This window comes from Tachyglossus aculeatus, chromosome 17, assembly GCF_015852505.1.
Source record: "Tachyglossus aculeatus isolate mTacAcu1 chromosome 17, mTacAcu1.pri, whole genome shotgun sequence".
Lineage (NCBI taxonomy): Eukaryota > Metazoa > Chordata > Mammalia > Monotremata > Tachyglossidae > Tachyglossus > Tachyglossus aculeatus.
Window position 1 is genome coordinate 52,151,732 of NC_052082.1, and position 19,489 is coordinate 52,171,220.

Below are 19,489 nucleotides of genomic sequence, written 5' to 3' on the forward strand. Positions count from 1 at the left end.
CGTCACGGCGCCCCCTGGCGTCCGCCGGAGATGCGTCGCGGCGCCCCCTGGCGTCGGCCGCCGATAAGTCGCGGCCCCCCTGGCGTCGGCCGCCGGTGCGTCGCGGCGCCCCCTGGCGTCGGCCGCCGGTGAGTCCCGGCGCCCCCTGGCGTCGGCCGCCGGTGCGTCGCGGCGCCCCCTGGCGTCGGCCGCCGGTGAGTCCTGGCGCCCCCTGGGGTCGGCCGCCGGTGCGTCGCGGCGCCCCCTGGCGTCCGCCGCCGGTGAGTCCCGGCGCCCCCTGGCGTCGGCCGCCGGTGCGTCGCGGCGCCCCCTGGCGTCCGCCGCCGGTGAGTCCCGGCGCCCCCTGGCGTCGGCCGCCGGTGCGTCGCGGCGCCCCCTGGCGTCGGCCGCCGGTGCGTCGCGGCGCCCCCTGGCGTCCGCCGCGGGGACGGCGCTGTTGCGTGGCAGCGCCCCCTGGCGTCCGCCGGGGGGACGGCGCGGTCGGTGCGGGGCGGGGCGGGGCGAGCGGACGGTGCCGCGGGTCGCACGGCTCCCGGTCTCCGTCTGTCCGTGTGTGTCCGTCCGGGAGCGTCGGGGTGTGTCCGCCCGGGGTCCCGGGGTCCCGGGCGAGGATGTCGGGCTTCCTGGTGGAGCTGCTCGGGGAGAAGCTGGTGGGGGGGCGGCGGCGGCGGCGGCGCGGGCGGCGCGGGCGGCGCGGAGGAGGTGGACGTGCGGTCGCTGTGCGGGCGCGGGCTGTCCCTGCTCGGCCTCTACTTCGGCTGCAGCCTCAGCGCCCCCTGCGCCCAGCTCAGCCCCAGCCTGGCCGCCTTCTACGGGCGGCTCAGCGCCCAACGGCGCCCGGGGGACCGGACCGGACCGGGGGACGGAACGGACGGCGGAGCGGAGGGGGCCACCGCCTCCGGGGGGGCCTCCGCCGAGCCCCCGCGCCGCCTGGAGATCGTCTTCGTCTCCTCGGACCAGGACCAGCAGCAGTGGCAGGACTTCGTCAGGGACATGCCCTGGCTGGCGCTGCCCTACAAGGAGAAGCACCGGAAGGTCAGCGCCCAACGCCACCCTCACCCCCCCCCCCCATCCAGCCGTCGTATTTATTGAGCGCTCACTGGGTGCGGAGCACTGGACTGAGCGCTTGGGAAGTACACGGTGGCAACTATGGAGAGACGGTCCCTACCCAACAGCGGGCTCGCGGTCTAAAAGGGGGACACTGAGAACAGAACCAGACATACTAACAAAATCATCCTCTCCCTCCCTCTCTGCCAGGCAGGCAGTCAGTCAATCAGTCGTATTTATTGAGCGCTTACTGTGTGCAGAGCACTGGACTAAGCGCTTGGGAAGTACACGTTGGCAACACATAGAGACAGTCCCTACCCAACAGTGGGCTCGCAGTCTAAAAGGGGGAGACAGAACAAAACCAAACATACTAACGAAATCATCCTCACCCCCCCCATCCTCACCCCTCCAGCTCCCTCCCTCTCTCAGTCAGGCACTCAGTCATTCAATCAATCAATCGTATTTATTGAGCGCTTACTGTGTGCAGAGCGCTGAACTAAGCGCTTGGGAAGTACACGTTGGCAACATAGAGAGACCGTCCCTACCCAACAGCGGGCTCGCAGTCTAAAAGGGGGAGACAGAGAACAAAACCAAACATACTAACAAAATCATCCTCACCCCCGCCCCCCCCCCCCCCCCCCCCAGCTGCCTTCCTCTCTCAGTCTGGCACCCAGTCAATCAATCAATCAATCGTATTTATTGAGCGCTTACTGTGTGCAGAGCGCTGGACTAAGCGCTTGGGAAGTACACGTTGGCAACTATAAAGACAGTCCCTACCCAACAGTGGGCTCACAGTCTAAAAGGGGGAGACAGAGAACAAAACCAAACATACTAACAAAATCATCCTCACCCCTCCAGCTCCGTCCCTCTCTCAGGCAGGCAGTCAGTCAATCAATCAATCGTATTTATTGAGCGCTTACTGTGTGCAGAGCACTGCACTAAGCGCTTGGGAAGTACAAGTTGGCAACATATAGAGACGGTGCCTACCCAACAGCGGGCTCACAGTCTAAAAGGGGGAGACAGAGAACAAAACCAACCGCACTAACAAAATAATCCTCACCCCACCAGCTCCCTCCCTCCCTCTCTCAGTCAGGCACTCAGTCAGTCAACAGTAGTGATTATCACCTGTGTAGATGTTTGCACAGATTTACTACTCTATGTATTTGACTTGTACATATTTATTCTATTTATCTTACGTTGTTAATATGTCTTGTATTGCCGTCTGTCTCCCCCTTCTAATAATCATCATAATAATGATGACATTTATTAAGCATTTACTATGTACTTACTAAACCAATCAATCAATCGTATTTATTGAGCGCTACTGTGTGCAGAGCACTGGACTCAGCGCTTGGGAAGTACACGTTGGCAACATATAGAGACAGTCCCTACCCAACAGTGGGCTCACAGTCTAGAAGGGGGGATACGATTAATTGATTGATTAATCCCCATTTTACAGGTGAGGTAACTGAGGCACAGAGAAGTGAAGTTCTATTTATTTTATTTTGTTAATACGTTTTGTTTTGTTCTCTGTCTCCCCCTTCTAGACTGTGAGCCCACTGTTGGGTAGGGACGGTCTCTATATGTTGCCAATTTGTACTTCCCAAGCGCTTAGTACAGTGCTCTGCACACAGTAAGCGCTCAATAAATACGAATGAATGAATGAATGTGCAAAGCACTGTTCTAAGCGCTGGGGGGATGCAAGGTGATCGGGTTGTACCACGGGGGGCTCACAGGCTTAATCCCCATTTTCCAGATGAGGAGAATGAGGCCCAGAGAAGCGAAGTGACTTGCCCAGGGTCACACAGCTAACATTTGGCAGAGCCGGGATTTGAACCCACGACCACTGACTCCAAAGCCCGGGCTCTTTCCACTGAGCCACGCTGCTTCTAGACTGCGAGCCCGCTGTTGGGTAGGGACCGTCTCTGTATGTTGCCGACTTGGACTTCCCAAGCGCTTAGTCCAGTGCTCTGCACACAGTAAGCGCTCAATAAATACGATTGAATGAACGAGGGCTTAACCGGGGGCAGAACACTGCACTAAGCGCTTGGGAAACTACAAATCATCAACAGATAGAGACGGTCCCTGCCCAGACTTACAGTCTCATTTATTCATTCATTTCTCCATCCACTCATTCGTTCATTCAACCGTATTTATTGAGCGCTTACTGTGTGCAGAACACTGCACTAAGCGCTTGGGAAAGTACAAATCATCAGCAGATAGAGACGGTCCCTGCCCAACAACGGGCTTACAGTCTCATTTATTCATTCATTCATCCATCCACTCATTCGTTCATTCAACCGTATTTATTGAGCGCTTACTGTGTGCAGAGCACTGGACTAAGCGCTTGGGAAAGCACAAATCATCAGCAGATAGAGACGGTCCCTACCCAACAACAGGCTCAGTCATTCATTCATTCAACCGTATTTACTGAGCGCTTATTGTGTGCGGAGCACTGGACTAAGCGCTTGGGAAGGACAAATCGGCCACAGGTAGAGACGGCCCTTGCCGGACAACGGGCTCACAGTCTCATTCATTCATTCATTCACCCATTCAATCGTATTAGGCGCTTACTGTGTGCAGAGCACTGGACTAAGCGCTTGGGAAGGACAAATCATCAACAGATAGAGACGGTCCCCACCCGACAAAGGGCTCCCAGCCTCATTCATTCATTCAGTCGTATTTATTGAGCGCTTACCGTGTGCTGGGCACTGGACTAAGCGCTTGGAAATACAATTTGGCAACAGATAGAGACGGCCCCTGCCCACCAACGGGCTCACAGTCTAGAGCCCACTGTTGGGTAGGGACTGTCTCTATATGTTGCCAGCTTGTACTGCCCAAGCGCTTAATACAGTGCTCTGCACACAGTAAGCGCTCAATAAATACGATTGATTGATGTATATATGTTTGTACATGTTTATTACTGTATTTATTTATTTATTTTACTTGTACATATCTATTCTATTTATTTTATTTTGTTAGTATGTTTGGTTTTGTTCTCCCCCTTTTAGACTGTGAGCCCACTGTTGGGTAGGGACTGTCTCTATATGTTGCCAGCTTGTACTGCCCAAGCGCTTAGTACAGTGCTCTGCACACGGTAAGCGCTCAATAAATACGATTGATTGATTGATTGATTGAAAGGGGAGCCTCCCCCCTCCCCCTCAGCCCCCAGTGCCACGCTGCCCCAGAGTGGGCTGGGGTGGAGGAGAGGAGGGGGTGTCTTGCTCGGGGGACACCCCCCCCCCTCCAAGCCTCAGTTTCCCCAACCCACAGGGTGCAAACTTTTCCCTCCCTCCTCTCCCCCTGCTTCTCTTAAAGCGGATTGGGCTTTCTTTCCCCTTTGACTGGAGGGGAGAAAAGAGGGGGCGGTCAGTGAAGGGGGGAAGGGCGGCTCAGCCTCATGTCTCCCCGCCCCACCTCCCATCCCCTCCCATTTAAAACGCCGAGCGTGCTAGGAATGCTTTCAGTTGGTAATGGATATTTCCTGAATGCCCACCCCCCTTTTCTGATCCTTAACTTCGGGAACTTCCTTAACTTCGGGGTCCCCCTTAACTTCGGGAACCCCCCCTTCCCCCCAGCCCGAGCAGGGAGAACGGGGAAGGGGTCTTCTAGACTGTGAGCCTGCTGTTGGGTAGGGACTGTATGTGTTGCCGACTTGGACTTCCCAAGCGCTTAGTACAGTGCTCTGCACACAGTAAGCGCTCAATAAATACGATTGATTGATTGATTCTTGGAAGGCCAGAACCGGGAAGGGTATTCACATCACCCTTCCTCCTCGGTGGGCAGGGCTGAAAGGCCTCAGCATCCCTGAGGCCCAAGTGTCCCCCACATAATGGGGAAGGGGTCCTTCCTCCTGACCCCCCCCCGGGGACCACGACCCCCTCCCACCCCTCCATGTCCTCCCTCCGACGTGGCTGGAGTTGGGGGGAGCTCCCCGTCCAGTGCCCTCTTGCCCAAAGGGATCAGGACCCCCTGAGCAGCCCAGCATCAATCCAGACCAACTTCCACACCCCTGAATCCCAAATCGAGCTGGTGGTTGGAGATGGAGAGAAGGGGTCCGTTTAGAGGTAGGGGTGGAAACTCAGAATTGCATTTATGGGGGGGGGGGGGGGGGCGTTGGGAGTGGGTGGACAAAGGAAAGGAGGATGGGTGGAGGGGCTGCTTTCTTAGAGCAAAATGTCTGTTTCCCCACACCAGGACACCAGCAGGATGAATGTGTTTACGGGAGGGTTTCCGACCCAGCCACTTAATTTCTGTGCCCCAAGGATGCGGCAAAATCAGGTCAAATGTGAATCAAAGAAACCTAGGTCTGCACCTTGGGACGGTTTGTCTTTTCCCTAGCCGTGTTTTCAGCGTGCCTCCGAACGGATGCCTGGTATTTCTGGTTCTGGTGAAGGTAGAGTTTAATTTAAAACCAATAGCGTTTAGAGGGGATTTGAAAGGTGGCAAGAATAACCTGAGGTTATGATCAATGTCTTGGGGAAATCATTTGGTCCCTGTTTGAGACCCAAACCTGAGGTTTGAAGGGTTAAGTGTGGAGTTTAACAAATCCAGATTGTGTGTTTTACATTGAAACACATGAGCTCACTAGCCACAGATCGCCCGTTGAACAAATTAGTTTTAAGATCAAATTAGGTTTAGTTTAATAACTGCTGTCAAATTGACACCTATCTGCCTCGCTCCCATCTCCTTTATCTAAGCTCTGTGTCCAGTCAGTCACTGATATGTGGAAATTACAAATGGGAATGACCGATACTTTATAGGCTAAAAGTCCTGGAATGTTTTGGTGGATTGGTGTTCAATTTTATGCTCCTTTGTGGGGGAAAAAAAAAAGTCAGGTCCAGAAACCAATCGGTTACAATGGCTTTTTATGTTTTTGTGGTGGAGTTCTTCTGCAGCCTGGTGTTTAAATTGCATTGCTGTCCTTGTCTGGGCTATGTCTAGCATCTTCAGAAAGCTTATAGCCACATGCCAAAATGGTTTTTCCACATAAAGAGAGATTTGGTCCGCAAATATTAAAATCTCTTACTGAGCCCGTTTCATTCAGAAGGGAGAGGCATTTTTCGAATAGAAATTTAAGAAACACATTTTGGTGAGGGAAATGGCGGGGCAAGTTTATAAGGTGACCGTGGAAAGAGACCTTATCGCTTTCAATGGTTTGTCTACTGTGAGTGTTCGGCACACAGTAAGCGCTCAGTAAATACAATTGATTTATTGTTCGCGACCCATCTTCTGACTTTGACCCAGGCCAGTTGGAGTGTGCTGGGCTCAAACCTGACCAAGTCTTTGTTACTTGAAGATGATGTAAGAGGCGGGAAGGAGGTCAGCTGATTCTGCCGGAATCCCAGGAAATTCCAAAATCCATTCTTCAAATCTTAAAGAAAGTGAGATTCGTCTCAATGAAGAGACTCTCACTGGGGAATTGGTCTTCTCTCTAATCAGTAAGATTAACCGGATTGTTTCTGGGGAGGCTCAGCCCAAGGTAAAGGCGATCTAGGTATTAGCCCATTAATGTATTCGATGTAGACAAGTAATTAAAAAAAAAAATCTGGGCAGAGAGCGGATTTTTTTTTGACTGGATTTTTTTTTGACTGGATTTTTTTTTTGACTGGCTGCGCTTGTCAAATTAAATGGATCATTGTCACCTCCGCTATGCATGTGTAGACCCGGCCTAGATGTGGAAGTTTCGGATAGGATGCATTCCTTGTGCTTGTAAAATAAATTGCCCTCCAGGAACAACAAAAAGATCAGGCACCCCCATTTCAATGCTCGGAATGGGTGGTCTGATAGATAATACGGCCTCCCTGATTTATAACACTTAGCCTTCCCCTGCTGGACTCCCGCCTGATACTGTCACTGTGTCCATAAAAACAGTATTAGGAGGAAGTCAAGTTTCACACTTGAGAGGAAACAAAATTCCAGGTTGCTAATTTTTTAAAGTTTCCATTAAACATTTGTTCTTTAAAACCGATCGCAGTCTTCCCTCCCTTCTCCCCTGCTCCGTGGAATAACAGAGGATTATGGTTCTAATTAGTTATTGGCTGGCACTTCTCTAACAAAAATTGAAAAAGTATGTAGGGCAAAGAAAATGCCTTGGTATTTCTTTTTTTTTTCTTTTTAATTTTGCGTTTCTATTACTGAGGAGCTTTGGGGATGATCCACACAGCTAAGCCTACATTCTGCCCAGCCGCTTACGTTGATTTGGGATGTGAGAAAACATGAACTACAAAGATTACAGGAATTTAAATTCTTATTCCGAGAGAGACTGACCTGTTCATACTTGTTTCTGTGGCGGGTGTAAAAGTAATTGAAGCTTGTGTTTTTTGGTTTTCAAAATACACAGATGTTACAGAGCTGTGTCGAAAGCCTGATCAAGGGGTAGTAGAACCTTATGGGTGAGTTTATAAGGGCAATTATGTTAGGCTATCAGATTTCTAAACACCAGATTTGAAACTTGTAGTTCAGGCGGTTAGACATTTCTTGGCCTAATGTGCAGATTTTTAGGTAGTGCAAAAGCCCCAGATTTACCACAGATGGGAGGTGCCTCCCTCATCCCTTGTGAAAAATCTGGGGAAGATGGGAGCTTTTTGGATCAGAGCCATTCACCTCATGTCGGGCCGGCTCCGTAATCGTTGCATTCCGGAGCTGGACTCGACCCATTTGTGCTTCCTCTGCCGCCACGAGGCGTCCGCTGGATTTCCCCCGGAAGATCCCGTTGGACAGTGAACTCCTTGAGGGCAGGGATCCCGTCTACCAACTGTATGTACTCTCCCAAGTGCAGAGTACAGGGCTGTGCGTCAAGTAAGTGCTCCATAGATGCCACTGATTGATTAAGTTCAAAACATATTTAGGTTGTATTTGGGTTTTGTCACGTTGGAGACGGCAAGCCCTCCCCCCCCGACTACGAACACGGTTTCAAGTCCCATCCTGTGTCCGAGTGAATGGTGGGAGGGGAATGATGAGGAGTGAGTGGAATGAAGCCTCCCACTTGGCTTGTGACCAACCCCTCCTCCCATACCAACCAGTGAAAGAGGTTTTCCCAGAGGGTCAGAAGGCTTAGGCGGCCATACTGTGCAGAATTCTTTACTGGTACCGAGTTTAGAGAATAAAATGACCAAATTGTCATTGCTCGCAAGGAACTAATAACCTAATCCATCAGTAGTATTTATCGAGCACCTTGTGCAGGCAGAGCACCCTGCTAAGCAATTAAGAGAGTACCCTAGAATATTTTCTGGGAACTAAGATGAAGCACCCACATCAGAAACTTCCACACAAGTAATACATGATGCTTCAGAGTGCTGGTAACATTTTGAGCTCTGAATTGGCAAATCTAATCAGTTGTGAGGCAAGGCGTTACCATCCAGGGAGGTTTAAGGCCATTAAGACCTTAAGACCTCTTTAGTGGTAAATATATGCTTGTCTCCCATGTTCAAGTGAAAGCTCGTAGTGGGCAGGGAATGTGTCGCTTTGTGAAAGCTCCTCATGGGCAGGAATGTGTCACTTTGTTATTCTGTTCTTCCCGCGGGCCAATACAGTACCTCGCACCCCGAGAGGGCACAAATGCTGCTGCTACTACTACTACTATTGCTACTTGAATTCCTATCAGGTTGATTTTGTAGGAAGAGGTGGTCAGCCACAGTTCAGATGTGGTGTCTTTCTTGATGTTGGCCGGCCCCAAATCCCAATAGGTCCGGACAGGGAGCGCACAGCCGGTGGTGGAAGAAGCCCCGTGCTTGGGATGGAGCCCCAGCTAGTCTAGGCTCCAGAAAAGAGTGGGGTCCTGGCAGTTTTGGCCCTTTGTCTTCAAGCATCAGAAGACATTGGCACACCACTTTGCCCCAAATCACCAGAAGCTCCTGAGTGCTAGTGTTTCCATGTTTGGGAACTTCTCACATGTCACTTTCATTTATGCTCTGAAATATTTGCATGGATGGATGGCCTGAGGGAGGGAAGGGAAGTCGGGGAAGGAATCCGAGAATCTGGGAGCTGGAAGAGGTCTTCTGGCCCAGCCCCCTGCCTCCACGGGTGATGAATGTCCAAACCATGGGGTTGTGGGGGGGGTGGGGGGAGGCGTAGATTTTCTTCTGATTTCTTTTCTTTTTATAAAGTCCTCGGGGATAGGGATTCCAGGAAAGCCCCATAAGGAAGTGTTTAAATTTAACCCAGTACAAATAAATGATTCTGGGTGGAACGGAAGGGTTGATCATCCCTGATCCTAAGGATATGTTGCTGGGGGCTTTGAGTAATGGGATTAGCTTCATAAGTGATCCCATGGCAGTAATGTGGTAAAATGTGAACCCCCCCCCAGTTGAGAAAGCTGGAATTGTGGGATTAAACATCAAGTGGCCTATTTGGCTTTTTTTTGACTGGAGAACAAGATAGGCTCACTTCTCGCTCTACTTAGCAGAGCAGACGGAGAGAAGGTAAGTGAATACATCTTATCTTCAGTAGTGCACAAAGCTGGCCTTCAGGGGAGTATTTCAGAAAAGTTTTAGCTGGCTCCCTCTGAAATGTAGCTATTACTTTAAGAGCTGCTTTGATCTTTTATTTGTTTCTGTTTCTGGAGCAGAATTTCCTGTTTGGTGTTATTGTCCTTAACGTGTCAGGAGATTGTGTACGAACTTGTTGCTGTTAGTGACAGTCGGGTAAATACGACAACACAAATTCCGTTCAGAACCAATGAAAAACGATCCCTCTCTCCTCCCTGCCCCGCCGAAAAAGAAAGGTGGGGGTCATTCTGGTTTCCAGGATTTTCCCTAGAGGTCCCCTTCAGAGACCAAACAATGGAATACGGCAAACAGTCCAGTTAGAGGGACGAAGAGAAGCAGCATATTTGAGTGCTTACTGTGTGCAGAGCACTGTAATAACAGTACAGTATACAAGAGTTGGTAGACACACTTCCTGCCCATCACGAGCTTACAGTCTAGAGGGGGATCTTATAGTCTAGAAAGGTAACATCATTTGCCTTCTGTGTGACCTCAATCCCGTCACTTAGCTTCTGTTTCCTTGTCTATAAATGAGGATTAAATACCTCCTCTCCCTCCTGCTTAGACTGTGAACGCTGTGCGGGACAAGGCCTGTGTCCAATCTGATTTTCTTGCGTCTACCCCGGGGCTCAGCACATCATTATGTGCTTTCTCAATACCGTCATTATTTTATTATTGTTATATTTTTGAAGTTGAGATGGAGGAAATGGTTCTAAAACTGTTACAATGGAGGCTTGATCTGAATCTACAACACTGGCTCACCTTCATCGGTTGGCTTGCTGACCACGGTCAAGATCTCTCCTCTGTTTGCACAAGCCTGTTGGATCTGGTCACTCTGCTAGACTAGGGTGCCACCTTTCCCTCATGGAAAACGAATCAGCAAGCATTTGGATTGAAGGAAATCCCCTCCTCTGGAGGCAGAAGATGGCACAGTGCTGCCCCGTAAATTCTGGAATGCCGTCTTCTGGGTTTGCTCAGAACTAAAGCCATTAGACATTTAATGTCATTCTTTCCTTTGAATGAACATCCTCCAGTGTTAGCTGCTCAGGCCTGGATTTGACTAGCTGTCCACAGCTGTTGCTAATTGATTCGTCTTCCGATAACGGCTGGAATTACTGAGTTCAACATGGGAGAAAATGTGGGAGTTTAAAAAAAAATTTTTTTTTTTTAGTTTCTCTTCAGGATCTCTGGTTTAACTTTACTCTTTTTTATCCTTTTTAAACGCTCCCCGCCCTCTCCCCACCAGCCCAACCCCATTTTAAGATCTGCTCAAATTTTGGAAGACGGGTTTAACAGTTTCTTTAGCGAGGGTGGATTGAGTTTGCTGTTGCAGTGTTCTGTTACACAAGCTGGGATGCTGCCCCAAAAGGGATGGAAGGAAGTTAGGTGGGGGTCCCTCCAAAGGGGACGAACGGCAGGTGGAGAGCGGTCATTCATTCATTCGTATTTATTGAGCGCTTACTGTGTGCAGAGCACTGTACTAAGCGCTTGGGAAGTACAAATCAGCAACACATAGAGACGGTCAACAGCAGTGGGCTCACAGTCTAGAAGGGGGAGACAGACAATAAAACGAAACAAGTAGACAGGTGTCACTCCTGGAAAAAGCAGGCTGCCCAGGTGCCCCCGGAAACTGGAAAATCCCAGTGGGCAAATCCGAATTCTCCATCCGGTACCCGATTGGCTGGTGAATGTCCTGCTGCTCACTATCAATCATATTTATTGAGCGTTTACTGTGTGCAGAGCACTGTACTAAGTGATTGGGAGAGTACAGTACAACAGAATTAGCAGATGTGTTCCCTGCCCATAACAAGCTTACAGTCTAGAGAAGGAGACAGGCAGTAATGTGAATAAATAATTTATATAATTTAAAGACATAAGCGCTGTGGGATTGGGGGTGGGGTGAATATCACATGTCCAAGGGACACAGGATGAAGTAAATAGGCGATGCAGAATGGGGAGTGAGATGGGAGAAAAGAGGGCTTAATCTGGGAAGGCCTCTTGGAGGAGATGGGACCTTTTACGGCCCAGTGTGCCGAAGGAAGGAGTAACACTACCAGACGGCTTCTGGGTCTTTGCTTCCCAGTCTGGAGGTGTCAGGGAGGAGGAAGAGGAGGTATTGACCCAGGGCTGTGGTCCATATGTCCTTTGAGAAGCCACAAGAAATCTCAGGGTCCTATTCTGCCTTAGATGCCTCAGCCTGACTGATAAAGAACAAAGCATATTGGAGAGGTGGCCGATATTGGGCTTCATTTAATAATTGTGGTATTTGTTCAGCACTTGCTCTGTGCCAAGCCCTGGGTGGAGGACAGTTGCAATACAAACAGGTGAGACACAGTCCCCATCCCTCATGGGGCTCACAGTCGAAGGGAGAAGGAAAAAAGTGATATTTTATCCCTGTTTCACAGATGAGGAAACTGAGGCCCAGGGAAGCCAAGTGACTTGCCCAGGGTCACCCGGGAGGTGAGAAGAGAAGCTGGGATTAGAACCCAGGTCTCCTGACTCCTGGTCCTGTACTCTGTCCCTTTGAGACTGTGAGCCCACTTTTAGACTGTGAGCCCACTGTTGGGTAGGGACTGTCTCTATATGTTGCCAACTTGTACTTCCCAAGCGCTTAGTACAGTGCTCTGCACACAGTAAGCGCTCAATAAATACGATTGAATGATTGATTGATTGTCCCCTGGGCCACCTGGTTTCTAAAGAAGACTTTAGAGTACTTAACATCTCAAAATAGACTTAGTCCCCATGTAGCAATAGTATTTATTGAGTGCTTACTGTATGCAGAGCACTGTGCTAAGCACTTGGGAGAGTACCATATATAGCAATAGAGTGGGTAGATACATTATATATCTCCAGTGTGGTCCAAATTTTTCCACAGCCTTTAAACCCTGCTCATTCTTAGGCCCTGGAGTTGTGCTTAGGAGAAATTGGTGCCAAAATGTTTTCACCTCTTCAGAGGTAGGTATTATTCTTCAACGGAGATCCGTGCGAAGTGCTCTCTTCACTTTTAAAAGCTTATCTGTGGGCCTTATGAGGTTTAGTGGCTTCTCCTGCTGGGATAAGCCCCGCGTGGAGCCCAACATCAGTTTTCTTCTCAACATGTTTGCTTTTGGTACTTCCCATGCTTTCTCCAGTGAATTTCCTCTCGGGTACGTCTTTTATCCGTAAGCACAGATTAGGTTCTGAAGCGATGCGGGTCCGTTGCAGGTGTTTTGCTTAATGGTAAGTTTAAGCTATTATGATGCTTTTACATCCTGGTTCGTGCGTGCTATGATTTATCATTATTATGCCTTTTAAAAAAGATTTAATTCCTTTCCGGGCCATTAAATAGCTTAGAGCAGGCATCAGGGCCAAAAATGGTTATTGACTTTAAAGCATTTAATCATCCCATTCCTTGCTGCTTCTCTGCTCTCTTCTCCCACTACATCCCAGCTCAGTCTCTCAAGCCAGCCTACCCACTGTGTCTCCTTCTCATCGTTCCTGCTGCTGACCTGTTGCTCGCACCCTCTCCCCTGTCCGGAACTTCCTTCCCCTTCACATCTGGCAGCTCTCCCCATCTTCAAAGCCTTTCCTCTCCAGAGGACTCTCCTCTCTCCTCTTCCCACCTTACATCCCCCAACTGCCACTTTAAGCACTTAAAGTTCTCCACAACACCCCAAGCAGTTCTGTATGTGTCTTAAACACTCTCTTCCTCCTCCTCTCTCTAATTTAAGTGTCTGTCCTCTGCTCTAGATCGCAGAATCCTTCGGGGCATGGATCTTGTCTTCTAACCAGAAGTGCATTGCTCTGCAGACAGTAGGCATTCAATAAACGTGATTGATTGATTGATTGATGGTACCCCGGGCTGATGTGCTCAGACACCTAGGAGAATTGAGGCATGGTTGCTCCTAGATAAGGTGACTGAAAACTTGATCACTAGGTTTGTACATATTTATTACTCTATTTATTTATTTATTCATTTTACTTGTACCTATCTATTCTATTTATTTTATTATGTTAGTATGTTTGGTTTTGTTCTCTGTCTCCCCCTTTTAGACTGTGAGCCCACTGTTGGGTAGGGACTGTCTCTATATGTTGCCAACTTGTACTTCCCAAGTGCTTAGTCCAGTGCTCTGCACACAGTAAGCGCTCAATAAATACGACATTGATTGATTGATAGGTGAGCTTGGCAGCTGCCCAGGAAAAAGAGGGGAGGAGAGAGGAAAAGAGGTGAAGGGAGAGTGGAAGGAACACGGGGGCGTGGGAGTCAGAGGACCTGGATTCTAATCTCAGATTTGCCAAATGCTTTCTGTGTGACCTTGGGCAAGTCTCTTTCATTCATTCATTCATTCATTCAATCATATTTATTGAGCGCTTACTGTGTGCAGAGCACTGTACTAAGCTCTGGGGAAGTACAAGTTGGCAACATATAGAGACGGTCCCTACCCAACAGTGGGCTCACAGTCTAGAAGGGGGAGACAGGCAACAAAACAGAATATATTAACAAAATAGAATAGTAAATATGTAGAAGTAAAATAGAGTAATAAATCTGTACAAACATATATACAGGTGCTGTGGGGAGGGGAAGGAGGTAGGGGAGGGTGCGGAGGGGGAGAGGAAGGAGGGGGCCCATCTGGGAAGGCCTCCTGGAGGAGGTGAGCTCTCAATAGGGCTTTGAAGGGAGGAAGAGAGCTAGCTTGGCGGAGGGAGGGCATTCCAGGGCAGGGGGAGGACGTGGGCCGAGGGTCGATGGCGGGACAGGCGAGAACGAGGCACAGTGAGAAGGTTAGCGGCAGAGGAGCGGAGGGTGCGGGCTGGGCTGGAGAAGGAGAGAAGGGAGGTGAGGTAGAAGGGGGCGAGGTAATGGAAAGCCTTGAAGCCGAGAGTGAGGAAGTTTTGCCTGATGCGTAGGTTGACTGGTAGCCACTGGAGATTTTTGAGGAGGGGAGTAACATGCCCAGGCATTTCTGCACAGAGATGATCCTGGCAGCAGCATGAAGTATAGATTGAAGTGGGGAGAGACAGGAGGATGGGAGATCAGAGAGGAGGCTTATGCAGTAATCCAGTCGGGATAGGATGAGAGATTGAACCAGCAGGGTAGCAGTTTGTTAACTTCTCTGTGCCTCAGTTCTCCTGTTCTCTCTCCTCCTGAGGCTGTGATGCCCATGTGGGACAGGGAATGTGTCCAACTTAAATTCACGTGTATCTACTCCAGTGCGTAGAACAGTCTTTGACCCATAGTAAGCACTTCACAAATACCATTAAAAAAGAAACAAAAAACAGGGCAAAGCAGGTGACTTAGCAGCCAGCCCTCTCTTCTGGTCTGGGCATGGCCTGGTGGCCACAGCCAGGGCTGGGAGGTCACAGCTGGTAGCAAAAGGCAGCTGGAACTGGTTCTAAGGGACAAAGAAAAGGACTCCTTCTACCTAGGAGAGTCCCTCTTCATTCATTCATATATATTGAGCACTTACTGTGTGCAGAGCACCGTATAAAGCATTTGGGAGAGTACAATATAAAAATAAACAAGACACATTATCTGCCCACAACCAGCTTATAGTCTAAAGGGGTTCCTTAGAGGCAGCCCTCCCGCAGTGTTGCCTCTGTCCAAACTTCCCTGTCCATAAGCCTCAGCTGCCCCTAAAGTGACATTAAAGTCTCCCCCCACCCCCACCCCTTTTCCTAATCCCCACCCCTCAGTCTCTCCACTCCAGCCTCCAAGTGTCCCCATTGCTCAAATGGAGGTGGACAGGATAATAGTAATGATGGTATTTATGAAGCGCTTACTATCAAGCACTGTTCTAAGTGCTAGGGTAGATACAAGGTAATCAGGTTCGGCACAGTCCCTGGCCCATATGGGGCTCACAGTCTTAACCCCCATTTTACAGATGAGGTAACTGAGGCACAACGAAGTGAAGTGACTTTACCCAAGGTTACACAACAGACTAGTGGTGGTGCTGGGGTTAGAACCCAGCAGAGGGGGGACATGGCAGACCAGGCTGAAGCAGAAATGGTGCTGCAGACCTGGAAGTGGTCCTGCCACTTGAGAGGGTGTGCCCAGACCCCCAGAGTCTGGCATCTTAGCTAGAATCAATCAATCAATCAATCATATTTATTGAGCGCTTACTATGTGCAGAGCACTGTCCTAAGCGCTTGGGAAGTACAAATTGGCAACATATAGAGACAGTCCCTACCCAACATTGGGCTCACAGTCTAAAAGGGGGAGACAAGAGAAAAAAAAAAACAAAAAACCAAACATACTAACAAAATAAAATAAATAAATAGGAGGGTCCTGTGGTCCATCTCTGGGTACAATTGGAGGGGCCTGCCAACTTCTGGCTTGGGGGGAACTGATGAGGATACGGAGGAGCAGAAACAGTCCCATGGTGTGAATAAATAATAGAGCGGTGGTCCGATCCAGCCACACAGGTGGGAGGGCGAGGTCTCGGGGGTGGTACTCATGCTAGATTTTTCTGCCTGTGAGAACACTGGACTCTTCCACAGTGGAGAGAAGTGTGGTGCCCAACTCACCAGATCATCCTCTGCTTGTGGAAGAAGCAAAATATTTAACAGTTAGGGCGAGAGGCCTCTGAACTGCCCTGGGGCCGTCGTGGACGGGGAATGGAAACAAGCGAAAATAATAAGGAATACGTGGGGAGCCGGTCGGCTGTGAGGCCTGATCTTTTTGGTCTTAGAAACCGGATCCCGCGAGTTTCATCTGGGGTGAGAGCCCCGCCTGTGAGGAGTCGGCCTCGTTGGGAGGTTTGGGTTTAAGGAGGGAAAAAAAAAAAAGATCTTAAATAGCTTTTGCAGCTTTAGAGTGGTGCGTATCTCAAGCGTCCCGGGGTTTGCTTTCTGCTTCTGGTTCTTTTAAAAACCGATTGAGAGTGGGGGAAGGAAGTTATGAAACTCCAAGAGTGATTGATTACAAATTCGAGGTTTTCCTGCAGTAGCTAAGCTCATCCAGTCTGCTCATTCTGTTCTCTCTAGACACCTTGTTGGCTTAATCACTAATCAGCCCGTGATTACCTGGAACTGATTTCCTCCGACATCTTCTCCTCTCCTAAGATGGCATCACTCAGCGAGTTTAATGTAACCAAAGCTGAACTTTACTCGAACTATATAATCATACATCTGCGTGGTGCTGTTAGTGTTCGGATGCCCTAGAGATGAATAAATTAACACATGTCCTGGGTAGGAAAAAAACGTAGCATTTAAAGCATGTTTTTTACCCCGCCCCCAGACCCCTTATGGTTCTGCCACTCAAAAGCAGGAGAGGAATGAAGGCAATCAGAAAGCGCAATTCACCATTTTTGAAATGCCAAAATCAGCGTCTCCTAATTAAGCAGAGTTTTTCAAAGGTCAGGCTGTTGTGTAATCTCTCGTCTGATGCTTGCAGACCCAGGAATCTGGGGTGGGTGAAAAGCATTTAGAGCCCGGGACTGGGAGTCTGAGGACCTGGGTTCTAATTCTGACTCCGTCATTTGCCTGCTGGGTCACTCAGGCAAGTCACTCATCGTTGGGCCTCCGTTGCTTTATCTGTAAAATGGGGATTCAATAACTGTTCTCCCTCCCACCTAGATCATGAGCTACATTGGGGAGCGGGACTGACCTGATTACCTTGTGCCTACCCCAGTAGCACAGTAAGCATTTAATAAATACCACATTGAATACTGTTATTAAATTGGGTTTTGTTTTGATCCCATGCCTTTCTCCCAAAGAACTGGGATGACTTTTCCCGCTCTGGGCTCATCCTTTAGTGCCCAGGGAAGGAGGGGCAGCACTTGCCATTTAAGGGCCTTAATGGGAAGACTTATGGAAGAAGGAACTGCAGCTAAAGGAAGCGAAGCGATTAGCGCAAGGTCACGCAAGGGGTCAGTGAGAGAGCCGTGAAACGGAACCCACTCTCCCAGATTCCCAGTCTGGCTCTCAATCACTTCGTTGGTCCAGTCTTTCGACAACCACTTGGAAAAATGGCGTCTTAAAAATAACCGGGGTCAAGAAACCTATTGGATAAAAGGCCCGGGCTGGAAAGAGAATTTGCTGTGAAAGAAGTAAGTGCTTGTAGGCAGAAGAATTTGTGCTGAAGGGCTGGGTGAGTATGGGTTCTCTCATGATTGGGGAAGCAGCCTGGCCATTTAAAAAGAGCACAGGCCTGGGAACCAAAGGATCTGGGTTCTAATCCCTGCTCTGCCACTGGCCTGCTGGGTGACCTTGGGCCAGTCACTTAGCTTTTCTGAGCCTCAGTTTCTTCATCTGTAAAGTGGGAGTTAAATACCCGCTCTCCCTCTTATGTCGTTTGTGAACTCCATGTGGGCCAGGGAATGTGTCCAATTTTATTATCTTTCATCTGCTTCAGTGCTTAGTACGGGATTTGGGACTAGTAAATGCTTAACAAACGTGCAGTTGTTATTATGATTTTAGGAACCTTACCCAAATCAGAAAAGTTGCAAAGATTTCAAATGCGGAAAAGCCATGAATTCTATAAAAATGGGGATTAGAGAGATTGGGAGCCCCATGACTATGTGGACCTGAAAACTGTATTTACCCTAGCTCTTAGCACATAGTAAGAGCCTAGTAAATGCCACATAGTTCTTAGTTTTTTGGTGGGCCTTTTCCTCTCTTTCTCTTTCTTTCTTTTTTTCTTTCTTTCTTTCTTTCTTTCTTTCTTTCTTTCTTTCTTTCTTTCTCTCTCTCTCTTTCTTTCTCTTTCTCTCTCTCTCTCTCTCTCTTTCTTTCTTTTTTCTTTTCCTTTCTTCTTTCTTTCTTTCTTTCTTTCTTTCTTTTTTCTTTTCCTCTTTCTTTCTTTCTTTCCTTCTTTTTCTTTCTTTCTTTCTTTCTTTCTTTCTTTCTTTCTTTCTTTCTTTCTTTCTTTCTTCCTTCCTTCCTTCCTTCCTTCCTTCCTTCCTTCCTTCCTTCCTTCCTTCCTTCCTTCCTTCCTTCCTTCCTTCCTTCCTTCCTTCCTTCCTTCCTTCCTTCCTTCCCTTCTCCCTCCCTCCCTCCCTCCCTCCCTTCCTTCATATTTATTGAGCACTTATGCAGAACACTGTACAAAATGCTTGGGAGAGTACAATATAACAGACACATTCCTTGCCCATAATGACCTTACAGGTTATAGTCTATGTGTCAGACCCTGTACTAAACTCTGGGGTAGATACAAGATCATCAGGTTGGACACAGCCCTTGTTCTACAAGGGGCTCACAGTCTTAATTCCCCATTTTATAGATGAGGTAACTGAGGCCCAGTGAAGTGACTTGCCCAAGCTCCCACAGCAGACAAGTGACAGAGCTGGAATTAGAACCCAGGCCCTCTGATTCCCAGGCCCGGCCTCTTTCCGCGAGGTCCCGCTACTTCTCTTTTTTGGGGGGAACCCTTTTTCATGTGCCCCCATTGATTGGGCCCCAGGTGCGCCAAGTTCGTGGGGCAGAACGGGCAGAGGGTGCGCCGACAGTCCAGACCCTGGGATTGTTCCAGCGCTTCTCTGTTCCGAGAGTTTCCCTGGAAGAAAGAGAGCATTTCCTGCCTCTGGTGAAATTCCAAACATGTGCTTTCTGCTTTGTGACAAGTAAGAAGTAATTGGAAGTTGTCTAAGTGCAGCGATTCCACAGTGAAACGCTGTAATGGAAACTTTCAAGTTCTGCGGCATCTGTGACTTAAAGAATGAGTCTACTTTTTCCTGCTGCCTGACAGACATGACTTGTAGGCCCCATTTAAGAGTGTTTTTCTATGAAATGTAGCATTTATTTATTGTTTTAACACTTAAGGCAGAAATTCAATGTTGCCACCAAAAAAGCGTGTCTGGGAACAGTCCTCCGTAGGTCGAGTCAAGGAAGTTTTTCACTGTCACTGGAAGTTCTGAGCTTGGCCTTTGTTGCTTTTTCTTCGGAAGGTCACGGGCAGGCTATGTAAGATTCTGGGCTGCAGGATAAGATTTCGCTTTGTCCTGAGAGAATTTTCTCCAGATGAATCTGTTTTGCATTTT

The 19,489-nt window shown here is 48.9% G+C and overlaps 1 protein-coding gene across 1 annotated transcript in view; it reads left to right on the top strand.

Annotated features, from left to right (window-relative positions):
• The first annotated feature begins 544 nt into the window (after positions 1 to 544).
• The window catches only part of NXN (nucleoredoxin), a 126,864-nt gene continuing 107,919 nt past the window's right edge, over positions 545 to 19,489 (top strand). The window contains 2 exon segments of the mRNA XM_038759429.1: positions 545 to 653; positions 655 to 1,035. Coding sequence (XP_038615357.1) covers positions 612 to 653; positions 655 to 1,035 — 423 coding nt within the window. The 5' untranslated portion in view covers positions 545 to 611.